Source organism: Somniosus microcephalus, unplaced genomic scaffold (assembly GCF_052327205.1).
Source record: "Somniosus microcephalus isolate GS21.2 unplaced genomic scaffold, FLI_Smic_1.0 unresolved_chr4, whole genome shotgun sequence".
Taxonomy (NCBI): domain Eukaryota; kingdom Metazoa; phylum Chordata; class Chondrichthyes; order Squaliformes; family Somniosidae; genus Somniosus; species Somniosus microcephalus.
Genome location: NW_028225182.1, coordinates 35,000,020 through 35,023,622, shown reverse-complemented (window position 1 = coordinate 35,023,622; position 23,603 = coordinate 35,000,020). Strand labels below are relative to the sequence as shown.

The window sequence follows — 23,603 nt, the reverse complement described above, 5'->3', positions numbered from 1 at the left end:
TTCCATTCGCAACTCCTCAGATAATGAAGCAGTCCATGCCCGCATGCAACAAGACCTGGACAACATTCAGGCTTGGACTGTTAAGTGGCAAGTAACATTCGCACCAGGCAATGACCATCTCCAACAAGTGAGAGTCCAACCACCGCCCCTTGACATTCAACGGCATTACCATCACCAAATCCCCCACCATCAACATCCTGGGGGGTCACCATTGACCAGAAACTTAACTGGACCAGGCACATAAATACTGTGGCTACAAGAGCAGGTCAGAGGCTGGGTATTCTCCAGCGAGTGTCTCACCTCCTGACTCCCCAAAGCCTTTCCACCATCTATAAGGCAGGAGTGTGATGGAATACTTTCCATTTGCCTGGATGAGTGCAGCTCTAACAACTCAAGAAGCTCAACACCATCCAGGACAAAGTAGCCCACTTGATTGGCACCCCATCTACCACATTAAACGTTCACTCCCTCCACCACCGGCGCACCGTGGCTGCAGTGTGTACCATCTACAAGATGCACTGCAGCAACTCGCCAAGGCTTCTTTGGCAGCACCTCCCAAACCCGCGACCTCTACCACCTAGAAGGACAAGGGCAGCAGGCGCAGGGGAACACCACCACCTCCAAGTTCCACACCATCCAGACTTGGAAATACATCGGCCGTTCCTTCATCGTCGCTGGATCAAAATCCTGGAACTCCCTCCCTAACAGCACTGTGGGAGTATCTTCAGCACATGGACTGCAGCGGTTCAAGAAGGCTCACCTTCTCAAGGGCAATTAGGGATGGGCAATAAATGCTGGCCTTGCCAGCAATGACCACATCCCGTGAATGAGTTAAAAAAAGATTAGTGGGCAGTTGAGGAGAACTTTTTTCACCCAGAGGGTGTTGGGGGTCTGGGACTCACTGCCTGAAAGGTTGGTAGAGGCAGAAACCCTCATCGCATTTAAAAAGTACTTGGATATGTACTTGAAGTGCCGTAACCTGCAAGGCTATGGACCAAGAGCGGGAAAGTGGGATTAGGCTGGATGGCTCTTTTTTGGCCATCACAGACACGATGGGCCGAATGGCCTCCTTCTGTGCCATAAATTTCTATGATTCTATGGTCGAGGGATAAATACTGGCCAGAACACCGCTCTTCCAATAGTGGCCGTGATATCTTTTGCATCCACCTGAGAGGGCAGTCGGGGCCTCGGCTTAACGGCTCCACAGAAAGCTGGCACCTCTGACAGGGCAGGACTCCCTCAGTCCTGCCCTGAAGTGTCAGCCTAGATTATGCGCTCAAACTCTGCACAAGAAATTATCAGCCAAAATGAAAGCGTCTGAAAATTGGTGGCAACCTTGTGACGTGGGTTGGCAATTGGTTGGGATGTAGGAGAGAGAGTAGGGTTAAAGAGACCCTTCCGTGATTGGCGGGATGTGACAAGTGGTGTTCCTCAGGGATCTGTACTGGGGCCTCTGCTTTTCATCATATTTATTAATGAGTTCGGTGAAGGACCAGAGTTTTATATTCAAGTTTGCAGCTGATAAGTTGGGAGGCACAAAGAAGTTACAAAGTGATATAGACAGAGCGAGTGGGCAAAACTATGGCAGATGGCGCTCAATGTGGGGAAGTGTGAGGTCATCTACATTGGATCGGAGAGAGCCAAAACAGAATGTCTTCTTCATGGCAAGAACCCAGGGACTGTGGCGGAACAAACCAATTTGGGTATCCAAGTGTACTAAAAGCTGGAGCGCAGGTGCAGAAAGTAAATCACAAAAGCTAATGGAATGTCAGCCTTTATCTCAAGGGAGTTGTATTACTAAAGTGGGGAAGTTATGCTTCAGTTGTACGGAAGCCTTGGTGAGGCCCCATCGGGATTAACTGCGTTCAGTTCTGGGCACCGTACCTCAGGAAGGATATATTGGCCTTGGAGGGGGTGCAGCGCAGATTCACCAGAATGATACCGAGGCTAAAAGGGTTTAATTAAGGTCTGGTTGCATAAACTTGGGATGTATTCACTTGAGTTTAGAAGGTTGAGGGGCGATCTAATGGAGGTATTGAAAACGATAAAGGAATCGAGGGGCTGAATGTCCTGCACCTGTTCCTGTAAGTCTCTGGAGTTGGGCTTGAGCCCACGCTCAGAGGCGAAAGTGCTGCTGCCTGAGCCAAGGCTGACACCTAAAGCATGGTAAAACAGTCTCCAGACTGTGATATCATCCTACTCCCAGAGCAGTAACCCATGGGCCCCCACACACTGTACCAGAGTGACAGATCATCAAAATCACCTGAGATTGATAGGAAAGTGCCAGATCATTCATGCGGACCCCTTCCAGGTGAAACAGCGATTCACTTGTACTTCTTGCAATCTAGTATACTGTATTCGCTGCTCACGATGTGGTCTCCTCTACATTGGGGAGACCAAACGCAGATTGGGCGACCGCTTTGCGGAACACCTCCATTCAGTCCGTAAGGGTGACCCCGAGCTTCCGGTCGCCTGTCATTTTAATTCACCGCCCCATTCCCACTCGGACCTCACCGTCCTTGGCCTCTTGCATTGTTCCACGGAAGCTCAACGTAAACTCGAGGAACAGCAAATCATCTTCCGATTAGGCACTTTGCAGCCTTCCGGACTCAATATCGAGTTCAATAATTTCAGATCATAACCTCGGCCCCTATCACTTCTTTCCTTTTAATTTTTTCCACCCCTTTGTTTTGGGTCCTTTTTTTCTCCCCCCCCCCCCCCCCCGCCTTTCCTTGTTTCTCTCGCTCACCTGGCAGCTGTCCTTATCCTGCCAGTACACTTCACACCTAATCTCAGCTGCCTTTTGTCTCCACGGGCCCATTACCATCTCATCTGGCTTCGCATACCTTTTATTGTCTTTTCTTCTTTTGTTCGATCGCAGCTTTGCCTTCGATCTTTTTATTTTCTTTCCAGTTTTGCAGCACGGTGGCATAGTGGTTAGCACTGTTGCCTCACAGCGCCAGGGACCCGGGTTCAAATCCGGCCTCGGGTGACTGTCTGTGTGGAGTTTGCACATTCTCCCCGTGTTTGCATGGGTTTCCTCCGGGTGCTCCGGTTTCCTCCCACAGTCCAAAGATGTGCGGGTTAGGTTGATTGGCCATGATAAAAATTGGCCCTTAGTGTTAGGGGGGATTAAATACGTGGGGTTACGGGGATAGGGCTTGGGTGGGATGGCTGTCGGTGTAGGGACCGGGTGCTAGGGTTTGGATGATCAGCCATGATCTCGTTGAATGGCGGAGTAGGCTCGAAGGGCCGAATGGCCTACTCCTGCTCCTATCTTCTATGTTTTGAAGAAGGGTTTCAACCCGAAACGTCAACTCAAATTTCTCTCCACGGATGTTGCCTGACCTGCTGAGTTTTTCCAGCATTCTCTGTTGTTATTTAGGAATGGGCTCAAGATTGCCCCAAGCCCCCTCAATTTTTAAGCTGACAGAGATATGTTGATCAGGCTGGGCTGTATTTGCACTTGTCCCTGAGGGGTTGGGGGTTGAACATTTTCCCTGTCCCCTCCTAATACTCCTTCCCATTAGCGCTCTCTTCCCGCACCTCTCACAAAACCAGTGCCGAATAGCAGAGCACAGTTCCCCAGGATCAACAACCCTCCTTTACTACACCCAAGTGGCCACTCTCAGTGAGAGAGAGCCTGGATACTGGGTGGCAGCAGGATATTTGATTATTGAAACAGCATCATAGCTGAGACTGCTCCCGTCCTCACCCAATATCCGCACGTCAGCCCTTCCATTAGGGATCAATGGACACCAGGAGCAGGAACCCTGGTCATGTGTCCCGGCCAATACTTATCCCTCAGCCAACATCACTCAATAAAACTGATGATCTGGCCATTATCACTATAGCGTCTGTGGGAGCTTGCTGTGCGCAAAATCACCTGCCGCGTTTCCGACAACAGTGACTACGCTTCATAAGTACTTCATTGGCTGCAAAGCACTTTGGGACAGCCTGAGGTCGTGGAAGGTGCTGTATAAATGCAAGTTCTTTTTCTTCTTTCTTTATGTATCCCTGTCCTGCAGCCTTCTCTGCTTCATGGATCTGGTGGAAGCATTTGCACCGTTCCATTGGGAAAGGGGCAGCTACAGACTGGTCCCCTGCTTGGCTGGCATCAGTGCGGTGACTGGGCAACAGGGGGGGGGGGGGGGCTCCTCCAAGCAGGACAGAATTGTTCCAGTGTGACAAATGTAACATTTCCAAGCAGTGCATCATTTGAGAGAACTGACAAAACACCAACAAGGATGGAAAAATGGGACTATTCCAATGCTGTCCTGGCCAGCCTCCCAACATACACCCTCCGTAAACTTCAGCTCATCCAAATATCGCCTGTATCCTAACTCCTGTTCACCCATTACCCCTGTGCTCACTGACCTACAATGGCTCCTGGTCCAGCAACACCTCGATATTAAAATTTTCATCCTGGTTTTCAAGTCCCTCCATGGCCTCGCCCCCTCCCTATCTCTGTACACTTCCTCCAGCCCTCCACGATCTCTGCGTTCCTCCAATTCTGGCCTCTTGTGCATCCCTTATTTTCTTATCTCCAACATTGGCGGCCGTGCCTTCAGCTGCCTAGGCCCTAAGCTCTGGAATTCCCTCCCGTAACCTTTCCACCTCTCTCTTCCTTTAAGACGCTCCTTAAAACCTACCTACAAAAGCAAAATACTGCGGATGCTGGAAATCGCATCTGATGAAAGGTCATCAACCTGAAACGTTAACTCTGCTTCTCACTCCCTGGACACTGTCTGACCTGCTGAGTATTTCCAGCATCTTGTTTTTACTTAAAACCTACCTCTTTGACTCGGTGTCAAGTTTTTTCTGATAACGCTCCTTTGAACGCTTTACTCAGTCCGAGACACTATCAATGCAAGTTATTGTTATCCACTTAAACCAAAGTCCAGGTGTAAATTGATGTTCTGCGCTGTAAACTGAAGAACTCATTCCACTGGCTGGAACAGTCAACAGGTTAGACTGCATTCACAGTTAAGTCCAGTCTAAACCGTGGCCACTCAGTTGATTAGCAAGAGCAGGGGAAGGAACAGGCCAATGTGAGTCCCCCCGCCCCCCAAAAAAACCTGTTGTTCATTCAGGAAGCCCGAGTTCAAGTGTCAGCGCAGACTGCAACAGTCGAGGCCGCACCTTGAGCGTTGTGCTCGGTGATGACCCTCAAAGGGCAGCACAGTGGCATAGTGGTTAGCACTGTTGCCTCACAGCGCCAGGGACCCGGGTTCAAATCCGGCCTCGGGTGACTGTCTGTGTGCAGTTTGCACATTCTCCCCGTGTTTGCGTGGGTTTCCTCCGGGTGCTCCGGTTTCCTCCCACAGTCCAAAGATGTGCGGGTTAGGTTGATTGGCCATGATAAAAAAAAATTGGCCCTTAGTGTTAGGGGGGATTAAATATGTGGGGTTACGGGGTTAGGGCTTGGGTGGGATGGCTGTCGGTGTAGGGACCGGGTGCTAGGGTTTGGATGATCAGCCATGATCTCGTTGAATGGTGGAGCAGGCTCGAAGGGCTGAATGGCCTACTCCTATGTTTCTAAAGCGCAAGTTCTGTGGGCAAAGCCCTGAGGCTGGTCCCTGGAACAGAAGAACTTGCCCTTCGGTCCTTACGAAAAAAGGCAGAGAGAGGACCTTTTAGAAGCTCAGGGATACAGTAGCATAGTGGTTACGTTACTGGACTAATGATCCGGTAGACGCGAGTTCAAATCCTGCCACAGCAGCTGGGGAATTTAAATTCAGGTTAAATAAATAAATGTGGAATAACAAAACTAGTAGCAGTAATGGTGACCATGCAACTACCGTCTTATTGCAAAAACCCATCTGGTTCACTAATGTCCTTTTAGGGAAGGAAATCTGCTGTCCTTACCCGGTCTGGCCTGTATGTGACTCCAGACCCACACCAATGTGGTCGACTCTTAACTGCCCTCTGAAATGGCGGCTCACCACCACCTTCTCAAGGGGCAATTAGGGATGGGCAATAAATGCCTGCCTTTCCAGCAACATCCACATCCCGGGAATTAATAAAAAAGAGTGCACAAGATACCAAGTGGATTAAAGTTAAGCTGCAACACTGGTTTAAGATGCAGCAGAATATGGGGATATAGGTAGAAACTGGGTAAAGGCAAGTGATGTCAGGAAGAGCGATAGAGTTTATATAAAGTTGTACACACTGCGCTAGTATTCCCTTGAATATAGATTAAGGGATGATCTCATTGAGGTGTTTAAGATGATTAAGAGTTGATAGAAAAAGGACGTGCATTTCTACAGCGCCTTTCATGACCACCACACATCTCAAAGCGCTTTACAGCCAATGAAGGACTTTTCAAGTGGAGTCACTGTTGTAATCGGGTAGATAGGGAGAAACTACGCCCCCTGGTGGAGGAATCGAGAACAGAGGGGGGGCAGAGGCCTAAACTTAAAATTAGAGTCAGGCCGTTCAGAGTAGATGTCAGGAAACACTTCATCACACAAAGGGTAATGAAAATCGGGAACGCTCCCCCCCCCCACCCCCAAAAAGCTGTTGAGGTTAAGGGTCAATTGAAAACTTCAAAACTCTGATCGCTAGATTTCTGTGTTAAGGGTTATGAAACCAAGCGGGCAGATGGAGTTGTTACAGTTAAGGCCCATGACCTAATTAAATGGCAGAGCAGGCTCGAGGGCCTGACTAGTTTCCTCTTTTCCTGCTGTGTTTAAAAAAAAGTGTCAGCTGTGGCTCAGTTAGTAGCACCCTCGCCTTGGATTCAGAAGGTTGTGGGTTCAAGTCCCGCTCCAGACTCTTGAGCACAAAAATCTAGACCGACACGCCAGGAGAGTGCTGCACTGTTGGAAGTGCCATCTTTCGGCTGAGACGTTAAATTGAGGCCCCATCTGCTCTCTCAGGTGGATGCAAAAGATACCGTGGTATTATTGGAACAGGGGAGGGGGGGGAAGGTCTCATTATCACATTGCTGTTTGTGGGAACTTGCTGTGCGTAAATTGGCTACACTTCCAAAAAGTACTTCATTGGCTGTAAAGCGCTTTGGGACGTCCTGTGGTTGTGAAAGACGCTGTATAAATGCAAGTCTTTCTTTACCTGGGTAGAGTAGTGGAGGCAAAAACTCGAATCATTCTAGAATAGGTTTTTTAAAAATTCATTTCCAGGTGATGCTGGAGCGGCCACATTTATTGCCCATCCCTCTGTGGCCTGAGGAAGGGGGGGGGGGGGGGGTAGAATAGGTCTTCTCCTTGAACCACTGTACTCCTCGTGGGGGAATGACGCTCTCGGGCAGGACGAGTTGGGTGGGTAGAACAGCCTCCCTCATCGGCACGTGGGGTATACCCAGGCGATGTAGTCAGTTGCCAGCACTCGCTCATTCGCACAAAAAGAAATCGGAGCACAGCACGATGTTTGTTTGTTTTCTGTGGTAACGTTTTATGAATCGGAAGGATACCGTGTGTGACAAGTAACAGTCTTTAATCTTAAACCGCTTGTTTGTGTATTTTTTGTTAAATAGTCTCTCAGCGGAAACGGAAGAAAAAAAAACTCCTGGACTTTCCGGGACTCGTCCACCCGCATGTTCGGCCACCACAGAAAAACCAGCAGCGTCTCACCGTCCATCGGAGTGCTCCCCCAGGCAATGGGCCCAGCTCACTCGCTCCCTTCCCCATCCACCCACCTCACTGCACTGCACGCTAGCCCTAAGCGGGTGGTTACGAGGTGATGAGTAGAAATGACTTTTAAAAAACCGGATGAAGAATCGCACCCTGGGATGAACAGGCTAGGATTGTGTCTCGTTCAAAGTGGCACAGCAGTCAGGAGCCTTTTTTTTCTGGCTTGCAAGCCAACTTGAAGAAGCAAGTTCAAAGGATGGAAAGAAGGCAGTGGAAATTGCAGTAGTCTCACATTATAATTCAAAGTTCCAAGGCTGCAGTCTTAGATTTTTTATTTTTTATTTTTTACAAAGACTCATCGAAGTGGTTTAAAGACCGTTATATATATATAATATATATATTTATACATTTAGTTTTTATTAATATAAAAATGCCAACTCCCATTCTCTGATCTGCTGTTTCCAGCCAAAATTTTTTTTTTTTTTTTAAAACAGATAATGACTTGCAAGCCAGAAAATTAACGATTGAAAAGGATAAATTAGCCACATGGTCGAGAGCGACCAGAGATGGTGCACAGTCGCAGAGGTGGTCGATCGAGCTTGCGTCGCTTCAGTCTCCCTGCAGAACATGGAGGGTTCAACGAGCAGAAATGGTTGTCTGGAATGTGTCCCGGAGCTGCCCTGTTTCGAACACCAGCTTCCCCCCCCACCCCCCCCCGTCCCTGACCAAAATGATTCCTGCCGCACCAACTAACAAAAACCCCAAATCACGTTTCAGCTTCTTGCACATTACAGTCTAAACAGAAATAAGTTACAACACACATACGCACGCGCGCACACACACACACACACGGGGTTAAAGTTAACACGTTCTCCTTTCTCTATCAGCAAAAACTCTCCATAAAATCGCCGCGTGAAATACATCAAACAAGCAACATGTCGCGAGGATAGTGTACCCGTGTGTAGGCCACAGCACGACGAGGCAAGGCTGGGGGGGGGGGGGGGGGGGGAGCAGAAGGGGAAATGCAAGGCAGACGGGGTTAAAATGGACACTCGGCGCGCGCGCGCCGAGACCCGAATGAAACGCATGCCGTCCTTATCGGTTATTGCCGTTGGGTTGTGGGTTCGTGTGGCTACAGTTGCCGAAACATGTCCACAAATTGCGCTCCGACCGCTGCAGGCTGCTCTTTAATGTGCAGGGGGAGCGGCTGGAGTCTTGCTGATCGATTGAATCTTTCCCATGCTTCTCAAGTTTCCCCCCCCCCCCCCCCACCCCTCTCTCGCTCTTCAGCTGTAAGTCATAATTCAGTTGACAGATCAAATCAAATTGTAATCCATTCCATTCAGTTCCGTTCCGGCTGGGCGGTACTCTTCTTAAAATCCCCGTCTTTAAAATTGCAGATTAAAAAAAAAATACCAGGTGAAAATGACAAAAACATCAGGCGACAAGCAGCCAATTGGCTGGAAAGAGCCCAGCGCAAAAAAAAAACCTGACGGTCACAAAGGGGCGCAAGTTGGTCCGCAGTGGGCCGCTGGTTGGAGGGGGGCGGGGGGGGAAAAGCAGACAACGATCGCTTGCCTAGCTTAGTCTTCAGACGGTGAAACCCACCTCGGTGGAAACGACGTCTTTGCCGCGACGTGTTGGATCAGCCGTGTGCAGGGGGGGGGGGGGGGGGGGGGTTTATTTCTTCCTCCCCGAGATCAGACTGCCGTAGGAGATTCAAGTAATCCCATTCTCTTCCCCTCGCGCCCCATTCATTTACAACAAACCCCACCCACCCCCACCCTACCGCGCCCCCCACCCCACCCCTAGAAGTTCACACTCTGTACACGGTTTTAAATATCCCTGCAGTGGGCATGCATTCACGTACACAGGTTTTCTGGAGGAAGTCTGTCGTCTTAAAAGTCAATACAGCATTTGTAAGCGTGTCCCTTGGGTGAGTGCGCTTCTGCTGGCTACCTGTACGATACTACATAGTCACGCATCTTTTCTGTGCCCCTCCCCATCATTTCAGATCCCATCTCCCCAACAACCACCCCCCCCCAGCTCCCTCCAAAGAGGAAATATCCAGCGTCAGGTATTTTCTTCTTTTAAATCTATGTTGCGTCCGGCCTATGCCTCAGGCTTCTGATGTCTTGGCCTAGGCTTCTGATGTCCGGGCCTGTGCCTCAGGCTTCCGATGTCCGGGCCTGCGCCTCAGGCTTCTGATGTCTGGTTGGCGGAACCCTCCAGAGTTCAAAATGCCCAAGCTTTTTTTTTTCTTTCCTTTTTTTGTTTTAACAGTTTGCCACAGCGGAACCTGGGGGCGGGGGCCACCTAACAAGAACACCCCCTCCCCAAAACGCAAGATTAAATCCAACTGAACGTTTTAGTTCGACGTGTTTTTTCTTCTTCTTTTGGACGACACAAAAGTCAAAAGTGCAGCGTTCCGTTGGCGAGAGCCGGTTGTGTAAGTGTGCAAGTGCAGATGCCACAGTGTCCCAACACCACCCATTACCCCCACTGCTGCTGTTGCACTTGGATCGTGGCACCAAAGTGGGATCGTCTCCCTCCAGTCTGCTTCATGCTCTCTCTCTCTCAAAGTTTGCGAGCGGCAGCGGGCGGGAGGGGGGGGGGGCGGGGGGGGGGAATCCTTCACTCCACCCGGATCAACAGGCCGTACAGGACTGTCGAGGCTCTCTCCTTGGTGACCCACTCAATCTCGCTGTTGCTGAACCTGGGGTCGATCGACTCGCTGGCCCCCACCGACTGTGGCCCCACCTTGTACGACCCCGGCCGCACGCACACCTGGAAGGCCACTTGCGCCTGATGATGTCGTTGGGATTTCAGGTCCTTGAACCTAAGGGAAGAATTTGCCAAAACAAAATACAAGAATTCTTTAGAATCTTACCATTCGGCACATCGTGCCTGTGCTTTAAAAGAGCTCTCCAATGAATCCTTTTCAAGTATTTATCCAATTTCCTTTTGAAAGTTAAGACTGAATCGCTTCCACTGCCCTTTCAGGCAGCACATTCTAGATCACAACTCGCTGCAAGAAAAAAATTCTCATCTTTCCCTGGATTTTTTGCCAATTATCTTAAATCTGTGTCCTCTGTGTTACCAACCCTTCTTCCAGTCGAAAGTTTCCCCTTATTAAAACCCCTCATGATTCTGAACACCTCAATTAAATCTCCCCTTAACCTCCTCTGCTCTAAGGAGAACAATCCCGGTCAACAATCCTTGTACCATCTACAAGATTCACTGCAGCAACTCGCCAAGGCTTCTTCGGCAGCATTTCCCAAACCCGCAACCTCTTCCACCTAGAAGGACAAGGGCAGCAGGCGCATGGGAACGCCACCACCTCCAAGTTACACACCATCCTGACCTGGAAGTATATCGGCCGTTCCTTCAGCGTTGCCGGCCCAAAATCCTGGAACTCCCTCCCTAACAGCACTCTGGGAGCACCTTCACCACACGGACTGCAGCGGTTCAAGAAGGCGGCTCACCACCACCTTCTCGAGGGCAATTAGGGATGGGCAATAAATGCTGGCCTTGCCAGAGACGCCCACATCCCAGGAACGAATATATAAAAATGCTTCTCTAGTCTCTCCACAAAACTGAAGTCCCTCATCCCTGGTAACATTCTGGTAAACCTCCTTTGAAACATAAGAATTAGGAGCAGGAGTCGGCCCCTCGAGCCTACTCCGCCATTCAATAAGATCATGGCGGATCCAATCTTGGCCTCAACTCCACTTTCCCGCTCTCTCCCCGTACCCCTCGACTCCCCTGTAGTACAAATGTCTGTCAATCTCCGCCTTGAATATATTCACTGACTCCGCCTCCACCGCTCTCTGGGGTAGAGAATTCCAAAGATTCACGACCCTCTGAGAAGAAATTCCTCCTCATCTCCGTCTTAAATGGGCGACCACTTATTCTGAATCCATGCCCCTAGTTCTAGATTCCCCCACTAGGGGAAACATCCTCTCAGCATCTACCCTGTCAATCCCCCTCAGAATCTTATATGTTTCAATAAGATCACCTCTCATTCTTCTAAATTCCAGTGAGTATAGGCCCAACCTGCTCAACTTTTTGTCGTACGTCAACCCCTTCATCCCAGGAATCAACCTAGTGAACCTTCTCTGAACTGCCTCCAATGCAAGTATATCCTTCCTTAAATATGGAGACCAAAACTGTACGTAGTACTCCAGGTGTGGTCTCACCAACGCCCTGTACAGTTGTAGCAAGACTTCCCTACTTTTATACTCCATCCCCCTTACAATAAAGGACAACATTCCATTAGCCTTCCTAATTACTTGCTGTACCTGCATGCTAACTTTTTGTGTTTCATGTACTAGGACCCCCAGATCCCTCTGTACCTCAACATTTTGTAGTCTTACTCCATTTAAATAATAATTTGCTTTTTCATTCTTCCTTCCAAAGTGGATAACCTCACATTTTCCCACATTATACTCCATCTGCCAAATTTTTGCCCACTCACTTAACCGATCTATATCCCTTTGCAGACTCCTTGTGTCCTCCTCACAACTTGCTAACCTGCTCCAAAACCTTGACCAACACCAATTGAAAATTGGTTAACAGACAGGAAACAGAGAGTAAGAATAAATGGGTCTTTTTCAGGGTGGCAGGCGGTGACTAGTGGGGTACCGCAGGGATCAGTGCTTGGGCCCCAGCTATTCACAATATATATCAATGATTTGGATGAGGGAACCAAATGTAATATTTCCAAGTTTGCTGACGACACGAAACTAGGTGGGATTGTGAGTTGTGAGGAGGATGCAAAGAGGCTTCAAGGCGATTTAGACAAGTTGAGCGAGAGGGAAAATACATGGCAGATGCTGTATAACGTGGATAAATGTGAAGTTCTTCGGTAGGAAAAACAGAAAGGCAGAGTATTATTTAAATGGTGATAGATTGGGAAATGTTGATGTACAGAGGGACCTGGGTGTCCTTGTACACCAGTCACTGAAAGCAAACATGCAGGTGCAGCAAGCAGTTAGGAAGGCAAATGGTATGTTGGCCTTCATTGCAAGAGGATTTGAGTACAGGAGCAAGGATGTCTTACTACAGTTATACAGGGCCTTGGTGAGACCACACCTGGAGTACTGTGTGTAGTTTTGGTCTCCTTACCTAAGAAAGGATATACTTGCCATGGAGGGAGTGCAGCGAAGGTTCACCAGACTGATTCCTGGGATGGCAGGACTGTCGTATGAGGAGAGATTGGGTCGACTAGGCCTGAATTCACTCGAGTTTAGAAGAATATGAGGGGATCTCGTGGAAACGTATAAAATTGTGACAGGGCTAGACAGACTGGATGCAGGGAGGATGTTTCCCCTGGCTGGGGGGGTCTAGAACGAGAGGGTCACAGTCTCAGGATACGGGGTAGGACATTTAGGACTGAGATGAGGAGAAATTTCTTCACTCAGAGGGTGGTGAACCTGTGGAATTCTCTACCACAGAAGGCTGTGGAGGCCAAGTCACTGAATATATTTAAGAAGGAGATAGATAGATTTCTAGACACAAAAGGCATCAAAGGGTGTGGGGAGGGAGCGGGAATATGGTATTGAGATAGAGGATCAGCCATGATCATATTGAATGGTGCAGCAGGCTCGAAGGGCCGAATGGCCTACTCCTGCTCCTATTTTTCGATGTTTCTAATACTCCAGCTGAGGCCCAACTAACTAAGTGATTGATAAAGGTTTACCATAAATTCCTTGCTTGTCAATTCTTTTCCTTGGCAGGTTAGTGAGCAGGTTAACTAGCAGTAGGCTCGTTCCTAACTGCACTGTCATGCCATACCACACTCGGGGTATAGGCAGGCGGAGCACTCGATAGGGAGCGTCGGGTACCGGCACAAGCAGTCACGCACACCCCAGCCAAGCTGGATGCTGGGAGATACCAGAACAACATCCTGTACTCTTACGGCACTGCTAATGTAGCAAAAAGGGGTCAGCTGTGGCTCAGTGGGTCGCACTCTCGCCCGAGTCAGAAAGTCGTGGGTTCGAGTCCCACTCCAGAGACTTGAGCCCATAATCCAGGCCGACACTCCCAGCGCCAGTGCTGAGGAAATGCTCCACTGTCGGAGGTGCCGTCTTTCGGATGAGATGTTAAACCGAGGCTCCATCTGCCCTCTCGGGTGGACGTATCGGAAGAAAATCAGGAGAGTTCTCCCTGATGTCTTGGGCCCAATATTTATCCCTCAACCAACATTATCACACTGCTGTTGGTGGGAGCTTGCTGTGCGCAAATTGGCTGCTGTGTTTCCTACATTACAACAGTGACTGCACTTCAAAAGTACTTCATTGGCTGTAAAGTGCTTTGGGACGTCCTGAGGTTGTGAAAGGCGCTGTATAAATGCAAGTCTTTCAAAATATCCCAAGGCACCTCACAAAAAAGAGTTAGGGTAAACAGACGGCAATCAAGGGTTGGAAGAGATAGGAGAGGTAACTGATGCCCATAGAGAAAGATTGAGGCATATTTGGATTTGGGGTTTTAGGGAGGGAGTTTCAGAGCGCTGGTCTCTGATGGCGGGAAGGATTCATCGACGATTGGGGCAGGGCGTGAGAATCCACAGGAGGCCAGGGTCAGAAGACCGAAGAATGCGAGGAGCGTGGGGCTGGGGGAGGTTTCAGAGGCGGGGAGGCATTTGTAAAGGAGGGCGATGTGTTGAGGGATGACAAGCCAATGAAGGTGGACAAGGACATGGGTCTTATGGGCGCGTGCCATGATCGCATTGAATGGCGGAGCAGGCTCGAGGGGCCGAATGGCCTACTCCTGCTCCTATCTTCTACGTTTCTTTTGGACAAGCTGGCAGTCTACGGAGGGTTGAGCTGGGAAGGCCTGTAGGGACACCGAGAGAGAAGTCAAACCCGGGAGAAGGTGCGGGCGAGGGTTTGAGTGGAGGAGGTAGGCGATATTGCGGAGGTGGCAATGGGCAGTCTTGATGATTGTGAGACTTAGCTTGGGGTCAGACAAGTTATGGATAGATCGGGAGGGTGGGGGGGGGGTGGATGGGGGGAAAGGGATTTGAGGCATTTGAGTACCGAGTTTCTGTAGTAAAGTCAAACTGGGTGGCTTCGGTCTTGAGCTGGGCAAAGTCCTGGCTCAAACGAGCCTTGACGCCAGACAGCATGGGGGCAGTCATGGAGTGAAGGGCAGTGGTGGAGTAGTAGAAATGGGCGCTGACGGAAGAAAACTACTAGGCCTAAGCGTTAAACAAAGCTTTAATCAACTGTTTTACAACATGGAGGTCTGGTTGTGTCCTTCACTAGTTCCTATTAAGAATGTCCTGCGCAAGCTGGGCCTGTGCCCGAGTATTTATACTCTCCCTGGACAGCGCCACCCGTAGGCCGCTCAGTTGATTCATGTCAGGCGCCATCGGCAAACACTTACAAATAGTCTTTTTGTCTGCTTCTCAGATGTGGGTATTGCTGGCATGGCCGCATTGTTGCTCATCCCAAGTTGCCTTGCAAAGGTGCTGGTGGTGGGTCTCCTACTGTGCTTCAGTGCAATTATCTGTACAACTGAGTGGCTTGCATTCAGAGTCACCGACACAGTGTGGAACTGGAGTCACGTGTAGGCCAGTCCAAAAAAAGGTTGGCAGGTTCCCTTCCCTGCAGAACATTAGTGAACTACTTGGGTTTTAATGACAAGCCGGCAGTTTCCACGGCCATCTTATCTGGTGCCAGCCCACAAATCATCAGATTTATTCAATTCAAAAATTTCACAAGTTGCCTCGTTGGGATGTGAACTCACGATCTCGGAGTTTCTAACCGCCACACTATCAAACCATCCGCACAGCGAATCTGAGCTCTGGGCACAGGCAGATCAGCCATCTTACTCCCCCCCTATCCCCTGCTGAAGTGACAGTTTTAGTTCTACCGTTTGTTCACATTCACTCAGCACTTACTGTATTTTAGGACAGAACCGGTCAAGTCCCACGTATCGCATTGTCGGCGAGAGGTTAACTTTCACAATGTCCTTCTCCTGCACGCTGTTTTCCTCAGGGTCATTATATCCATTCTGCAGCTCCACTTTTGCCTGTTTGGTGCAGAACATCGATGCATTCCCTGCTTTAATTTGGAGGAGGGTGTTGAGAAGAGAAGAGGGCAGAGAAGGTGGAAGAGTCAAAGGGGCGAGACGGTGAGGGGTCAAAGGGGCGAGACGGTGAGGGGTCAAAGGGGCGAGACGGTGAGGGGTCAAAGGGGCGAGACGGTGAGGGGTCAAAGGGGCGAGACGGTGAGGGGTCAAAGGGGCGAGAAGGTGAGGGGTCAAAGGGGCGAGGTGAGGGGTCAAAGGGGCGAGAAGGTGAGGGGTCAAAGGGGCGAGAAGGTGAGGGGTCAAAGGGGCAAGGGGTCAAAGGGTCAATAAGGTGAGGGGTCAAAGGGGCGAGAATGTGAGGAGGCAAAGGGGCGAGAAGGTGAGGAGGCAATGGGGCGAGAAGGTGAGGAGGCAAAGGGGCAGAGGTGAGGAGGCAAAGGGAAGAGAAATGTGGAGTCAAAAAGAAAGCCAGAATTTCTGTTATTTCTTTAGGATAATTTGAAAGCACAAGATACACAGCACATAGCTCACGATTACTGGACAGTGTAGAGGGAGCTTTACTCTGTATCTAACCCGAGCTGTACCTGCCCTGGGAGTGTTTGATGGGGCAGTGTAGAGGGAGCTTTACTCTGTATCTAACCCGTGCTGTACCTGCCCTGGGAGTGTTTGATGGGACAGTGTAGAGGGAGCTTTACTCTGTATCTAACCCGTGCTGTACCTGCCCTGGGAGTGTTTGATGGGACAGTGTAGAGGGAGCTTTACTCTGTATCTAACCCGTGCTGTACCTGCCCTGTGAGTGTTTGATGGGACAGTGTAGAGGGAGCTTTACTCTGTATCTAACCCGTGCTGCACCTGCCCTGGGAGTGTTTGATGGGGACAGTGTAGAGGGAGCTTTACTCTGTATCTAACCCATGCTGTACCTGCCCTGGGAGTGTTTGATGGGGACAGTGTAGAGGGAGCTTTACTCTGTATCTAACCCGTGCTGTACCTGCCCTGGGAGTGTTTGATGGGGCAGTGTAGAGGGAGCTTTACTCTGTATCTAACCCGTGCTGTACCTGCCCTGGGAGTGTTTGATGGGACAGTGTAGAGGGAGCTTTACTCTGTATCTAACCCGTGCTGTACCTGCCCTGGGAATGTTTGATGGGGCAGTGTAGAGGGAGCTTTACTCTGTATCTAACCCGTGCTGTACCTGCCCTGGGAGTGTTTGATGGGACAGTGTAGAGGGAGCTTTACTCTGTATCTAACCCGTGCTGTACCTGCCCTGGGAGTGTTTGATGGGACAGTGTAGAGGGAGCTTTACTCTGTATCTAACCCGTGCTGTACCTGCCCTGGGAATGTTTGATGGGGCGGTGTAGAGGGAGCTTTACTCTGTATCTAACCCGTGCTGTACCTGCCCTGGGAATGTTTGATGGGGCGGTGTAGAGGGAGCTTTACTCAAGATTACAATGCCGTTATGGATGAGGAATGCTCATTCAGCCAATTTAAAATCATTCCTCTCGATAGACCCTAAAGTAGGGATCCACTGGAGCATCCAATTGGTTCTTAAATGATTCGAGGGTTTTCGCCTATGATTCTCTATCCTTGAGTCCACTCCAAGTCTTGTTCGCTCTCATTATGACGAAGAATTCCACGATATCAGTCCTAATTGACCCTTTGCTAGTTTGAATCATTGTCCTATTCGATGTGAGATTTAAAGTAATATTCCAGATTTACCGTTCCCATTTACCGTTCCCTTAAGTATTGCATGTCCCGCTGTAAGATCACCTCTCAGAAGCCTGCTTTCTAGGCCCAAAAATTCAAGTCTCTCGGCTCTTTCCCCGTAACACAGACCCCCCCCACCACAACACTAGGGACCAGCCTCGTGGCTCTTCTCTGCACTGCCTCTCAACAATTGACTGACCTCCACCCGTCCGCCCCCCAGCTCTGAATTCTGGGTTAACATCCAGTGAAATACTCGTGTCTGGTGGATGTGGGTGGCCCGCTCCCTCATCGTGTGGGCCGAGAAAGCCTCTAAACCGCTCCCGCCATATAGGACTAACCTTGCCTACCACCGCTATTGGTTGGTTATGGCCATGGAAGGAGCGTTCACCTCGCGACTGAGGCTGTTAATCAGCCTGAGAATCCTTCCACTCTTGATCTCCGAGGGGGGAGTGTGGAGATACAAAAACAACAAATACGCCACCCTGCCAGACGGTTAATCAGCCCGCAAATCCTTCCACTGCTTCACACTGTTCTCCGAGGGAAGAGCGAAGATCCGAAAAACAAAATAAATTTCCCTTCCTATGAGTTGCACTTGCCAGCATTAAATCTTATCTGCCATACTTCTGCCCATATTTTGTCCAACTCATTCTGCTACTTTTGAGCTGTTTCCGACTCCACTGCCCCCCATAATTTGGTAATAGAAACATAAACATAGAAACTAGGAGCAGGAGTAGGCCATTTGGCCCTTCGAGCCTGCTCCGACATTCAACGAGATCATGGCTGATCATCCAAACCCTAGCACCCGGTCCCTACACCGACAGCCATCCCACCCAAGCCCTATCCCCGTAACCCCGCGTATTTAATCCCCCCTAACACTAAGGGCCAATTTTTTATCATGGCCAATCAACCTAACCCACACATCTTTGGACTGTGGGAGGAAACCGGAGCACCCGGAGGAAACCCACGCCAACACAGGGAGAATGTGCAAACTCCACACAGTCACCCGAAGCCGGATTTGAACCCGGGTCCCTGGCGCTGTGAGGCAACAGTGCTAACCACTATGCCACCGTGCTGCCATCTGTATCTGTCCGGGACGTGTTTGCCTACAGCTAGGTTATTCACTTTGGTAGGAAGAATAGTAAAACAGAATGGGTTTTAAAATAGTGAGAAACTATTAAATGTTGGTGTTGAGAGACATTTAGGTGTCCTCGTACAGGAAACGAAGAGTTAGCCTGCAGGTACAGCAAGCAATTACGAAGGCAAATGGCATCTTGGCCTTTATTGCAAAGGGGTTGAAGTACAAGAGTAAGGAAGTCTTACTACAATTGTACAGGGATTTGGCGAGACCACACCTGGAGCACTGTGCACAGTTTTAGTCTCCTTATCTAAGGAAGGATATACTTACCTTAGAGACGGTGCAATGAAGGTTCACTCAGTTGATCCCTGGGATGAGAGGGTTGTCCTATGAGGAGAGATTGAGTAGAATGGGCCTATATTCTAAGGAGTTTAGAAGAATGAGAGGTGATCTCATTGAAACGTTTAAGATTCTGAGGGGATTGACAGGGTAGATGGGGAGAGGTTGTTTCCCCTGGCTGGAGAGTCTAGAACTAGGGGGCATAGTTTCAGGATAAGGGGTCGGCCATTTAAGACTGAGATGAGCAGCAATTTTTTCCACTCAGAGGGTTGTGAATCTTTGGAATTCTCTACCCCAGAGGGCTGTGAATGCTGAATCGTTGCGTCAATTCAAGGCTGAGATGACATATTTTTGGACTCTCGAGGAATCAAGGGATATGGAGATCGGGCAGGAATGGCGGAGCAGACGCGAGGGGCTGTATGGCCTACTGCTGCTTCCTATGTTCCTATGTACAGTGGTAGCATTTTCGTCAGCGAGTCAGAAGGTGGGGGGGGGGGGATTCGAACCTTGCTCCGGGCCAGTCCTGGCGAGTGGAGACAGGAGCTTGGGTTTCAATTCCGAGTTGGCATCCAGCAACCGGTGGGCGTGGGCGATTCCCCCCACCCCCCAAATCCCTCATCGCATGGGTCGTGAGAGCCCACAAAACCCGCCCCCCCCGCCACACAGGACCGTGCTTGCGACATGACATGGAGACAGGTAGCGATTCCAACAGGCTTAAACAATGGGACGAGTTGGGTCAGTTGGCTCGATGGAATCTTATTATCTTCCCGAAGTGTTAACTGGGTGTTCGAACTTGAACGATTCCCACCCTCCCCAGTCTGCTCCCGGTCACATACCTGACACCAGCTCCCCGTGATCCAAGGCCCGCCTCAGGGACCCCACACACGTTCCGTGGTAGGCCGTGTGCCACTTTTTGTAAACGTTGGCAACCTCACAGCGCGGATTCAGCCTGCAGGACCCAACAGGCGACACGTTAAGGCAACGCACACGAAAAAGAACGGTCTTGCATTGGCGCGGCGAATTTCACGTCCTTGGGATGTCCCAAAGCGCTTCGCGGCCAATGGAAGACAGCTGCGGCCACAAGCCCACAGGGTTTTATTTTTATTCGTTCATGGGATGTGGGCGTCGCTGGCAAGGCCGGCATTTATTGCCCACCCCTAATTGCTCTCGAGAAGGTGGTGGTGAGCCGCCTTCTTGAACCAGAGAGGGGCAGTTAAGAGTCAACCACATTGCCATGGGTCTGGAGTCACATGTAGGCCAGGCCGGGTAAGGACAGCAGATTTCCTTCCCTGAAGGACATTAGTGAACCAGATGGGTTTTTACAACAATCCGGTGGTTTCATGGTCACCATTGCTGATACTAGCTTTTAATTCCAGATTAATTTAATTAATTGAATTTAAATTCCCCAGCAGCCTGTGGTGGGATTTGAACTCACGTCTGCTGATTAATCTAGGCCTCTGGATTACTAGTCCAGTAACATAACCACTATGCTACCGTTCCCTACGGGTTAACGGCAACAGAACTAGGTCGTCATCCTGAGGTGGGACAGGCACTTAAATGACCAGCTTTACAGCGAGACAGTTGCCCTGTGACCGACACTGAAACATGACCCAACACCCCCACCAGTTTCCATGGAAGGAAGGATCGGTGCGGTCCCTTCCCTGCTGATTAAATCTAGCAAGGTTCCTTTGGCCTTCAAATGGGTCAACTCTCCCGGTGTGTGCTGTGGCCGAGTGCGTTCAGACAGACCGGCGCCGTGACCCTCGCGCCCCCCCCCCACTGACCTCGACCGCTTACCTGAGTGCAAACCTGCACCACCCGAACGGGAGGGCGTAGTCCTTGGGTGGGTCGCCTCGCTTGTAGTAAGCCTCGTCCCCGCGCAACTTGTGGCAGGATTCACAGTAGCACAAGTTGCACTTCAGCTCCTCGTTGAAGTAGCCGTCTGCAATGCAAGCGCAGCGTCATGGCAACGAGAGACCATACGAGTCACTGTAGAGGTCAATCTCCTTCTCTTGCTCGTCCTCCCGCCACCACCCACCCCCGGCCCCCCTCCAATTCTCTTCACCTTCCCCCCACCCCCATCACCGATTTCCTCTGTCACTGACCTCATCTCCTCTGGAGATCTTCCCCCTGCTGCCACCAACCTCATAGTTCCCCAACCCCACACAGCCCGCTTCTACCTCCTTCCCAAGATCCACAAACAGGACTGCCCTGGTAGACCCATCGTTTCAGCCTGTTCTTGCCCTACAGAACTTATCTCTTCCTATCTTGACTCTATCTTTTCTCCCCTTGTCCAGTCTCTTCCCACCTACATCCGCGACTCTTCGGACGCCCTCCGCCACTTTAACAGTTTCCAGTTTCCTGGCCCCAACCGCTTCCTTTTCACCATGGACGTACAATCCCTCTACACCTCCATCCCCCACCCGGATGGCCTGAGGGCGCTCCGCTTCTTCCTTGAACAGAGGCCCGACCAGTCCCCATCAACCACCACCCTCCTCCGCCTGGCTGAACTTGTTCTCACATTGAACAACTTCTCCTTTAACTCCACTCATTTCCTCCAAATCAAAGGTGTTGCCATGGGTACCCGCATGGGTCCTAGCTATGCCTGCCTTTTCGTGGGCTATGTGGAACAATCTTTGTTCCAGTCCTACTCGGGTCCCCTCCCTCACCTCTTTTTCCGATACATTGATGACTGTATCGGTGCCGTTTCCTGCTCTCGCCCCGAACTTGACAATTTCATTCACTTTGCCTCCAATTTCCACCCTTCCCTCACCTTCACATGGTCCATCTCTGACTCTTCCCTTCCCTTCCTCGACTTCTCCGTCTCCATCTCTGGGGATAGGTTATCGACCAATATTTACTACAAGCCCACTGACTCCCACAGCTACCTGGACTACACTTCCTCCCACCCCGCTTCCTGTAAGGACTCTATTCCATTCTCCCAGTTTCTCCGCCTCCGCCGCATCTGCTCCGACGACGCCACCTTCCACACCAGTGCTTCAGACATGTCTTCCTTTTTCCGCAACCGAGGATTCCCCTCTACTGTGGTTGACACTGCCCTCGACCGTGTCAGTTCTATCTCCCGCACTTCTGCCCTCACCCCTGCCCCTCCCTCCCGGAACCACGACAGGGTTCCCCTTGTCCTCACCTTTCACCCCACCAGCCTCCACATTCAACGGATCATCCTCCGGCATTTCCACTACCTCCAAAGTGATCCCACCACCAAACGTATCTTCCCTTCCCCTCCCCTCCCCTTTCAGCATTCCGCAGGGACCGCTCCCGCTGAGACACCCTAGTCCACTCCTCTATCACCCCAAACAGCCCTTCCTCTTCGCCTGGCACCTTCCCGTGCAAGCGGAGGAGATGTAACACCTGCCCCTATACCTCCCCCCTTCCCACTGTCCAGGGCCCCAAACACCCCTTCCAGGTGAAACAGCGATTTACTTGTACTTCTCGCAATCTAGTATACCGTATTCGCTGCTCACGATGCGGTCTCCTCTACATTGGGGAGACCAAACGCAGATTGGGTGACCGCTTTGCGGAACACCTCCGTTCAGTCCGTAAGGGTGACCCCGGAGCTTCCGGTCGCCTGTCATTTTAATTCACCGCTCCATTCCCACTCGGACCTCACCGTCCTTGGCCTCTTGTATTGTTCCACGGAAGCTCAACGTAAACTCCAGGAACAGCACCTCATCTTCCGATTAGGCAGTCTGCAGCCTTCCGGACTCAATATCGAGTTCAACAATTTCAGATCATAAGCTCGGCCCCCATTTCATTTTCTCTTGTAATTGTTCCACTCCTTTCCCCCCCCCCCCCTTTCCTTTTGTTTCTCTCTCACACCTGGCAGCTATCTTTTGCCCTGCCAGTACACTTTACACCTAAACCCAGCCTATCACCATCGCGTCTAGCTTCTAATCTCTTTTACTTCTTTTGTTTCTTTTATTCTTTTGTCCGATCGCAGCCCTGCCTCCGATCTAGTTTCTTTTCTTTCCAGTTTTGAAGAAGGGTCCAACCCGAAACGTCAACTCAAATTTCTCTCCACGGATGTTGCCTGACCTGCTGAGTTTTTCCAGCATTTTCTGTTGTTATGTCAGACTGCTTGTCCGATATTGAGTGCTGGATGAACAGAAATTTCCGCCAACTAAATATTGGGAAGACCAAAGCCATTGTTTTCGGTCCCCTCCACAAACTCCGTTCCCTTGCCACTGACTCCATCCCTCTCCCGGGCAACTGTCTGAGGCAGAACCACACTGTTTGCAGCCTTGGTGTTATATCTGACTCCGAGGTGAGCTTCTGGCCACATATCCACGCCATCACGAAGACCATCTATTTCCACCTCCGTAACATCGCCCGACTCCGCCCCTGCCTCAGCTCATCCGCTGCTGAAACCCTCATCCATGCCTTTGTTACCTCTAGACTTGACTATTCCAACGCACTCCTGGCCGGCCTCCCACATTCTACCCTATGTAAACTTGAGATTATTCAAAACTCGGCTGCCCGTGTCCTAACTCGCACCAAGCCCCGTTCACCCATCACCCCTGTGCTCGCTGACCTCCATTGGCTCCCGGTTAAGCAACGACTCGATTTTAAAATTCTCATCCATGTTTTCAAATCCCTCCCTATCTCTGTAACCTCCTCCAGCCCTCCGAGATATCTGCGCTCCTCCAATTCTGGCCTCTTGCGCATCCCCGATTTTAAATCACTCCACCATTGGCGGCCGTGCCTTCAGCTACCTAGGCCCAAACCCTGGAATTCCCTCCCTAAACCTCTCCACGTCTCTTTCCTCCTAGAAGACTCTCCTTAAAACCTACCTCTTTGACCAAGTCTGTCCTCATGTGGCTCGGTGTCAAATTTTGTCT

The 23,603-nt window shown here is 50.4% G+C and overlaps 1 protein-coding gene across 3 annotated transcripts in view; it reads right to left on the bottom strand.

Moving 5' to 3' along the window:
• Positions 1-7,388: 7,388 nt before the first annotated feature.
• The window catches only part of neurl4 (neuralized E3 ubiquitin protein ligase 4), a 115,637-nt gene continuing 99,422 nt past the window's right edge, over positions 7,389-23,603 (bottom strand). For 2 of the 3 annotated variants that reach the window (XM_085977284.1, XM_085977286.1), the window contains exons 26-29: positions 20,542-20,686; positions 19,581-19,693; positions 15,499-15,661; positions 7,389-10,431 (exon numbers count right to left, since the gene is read on the bottom strand). In XM_085977284.1, the coding sequence (XP_085833410.1) occupies positions 10,227-10,431; positions 15,499-15,661; positions 19,581-19,693; positions 20,542-20,686 (626 nt within the window). In that variant the 3' untranslated portion in view covers positions 7,389-10,226. The remainder of the gene's footprint in view (positions 10,432-15,498; positions 15,662-19,580; positions 19,694-20,541; positions 20,687-23,603) is intronic. The other variant, XM_085977285.1, reaches the window with a different exon arrangement.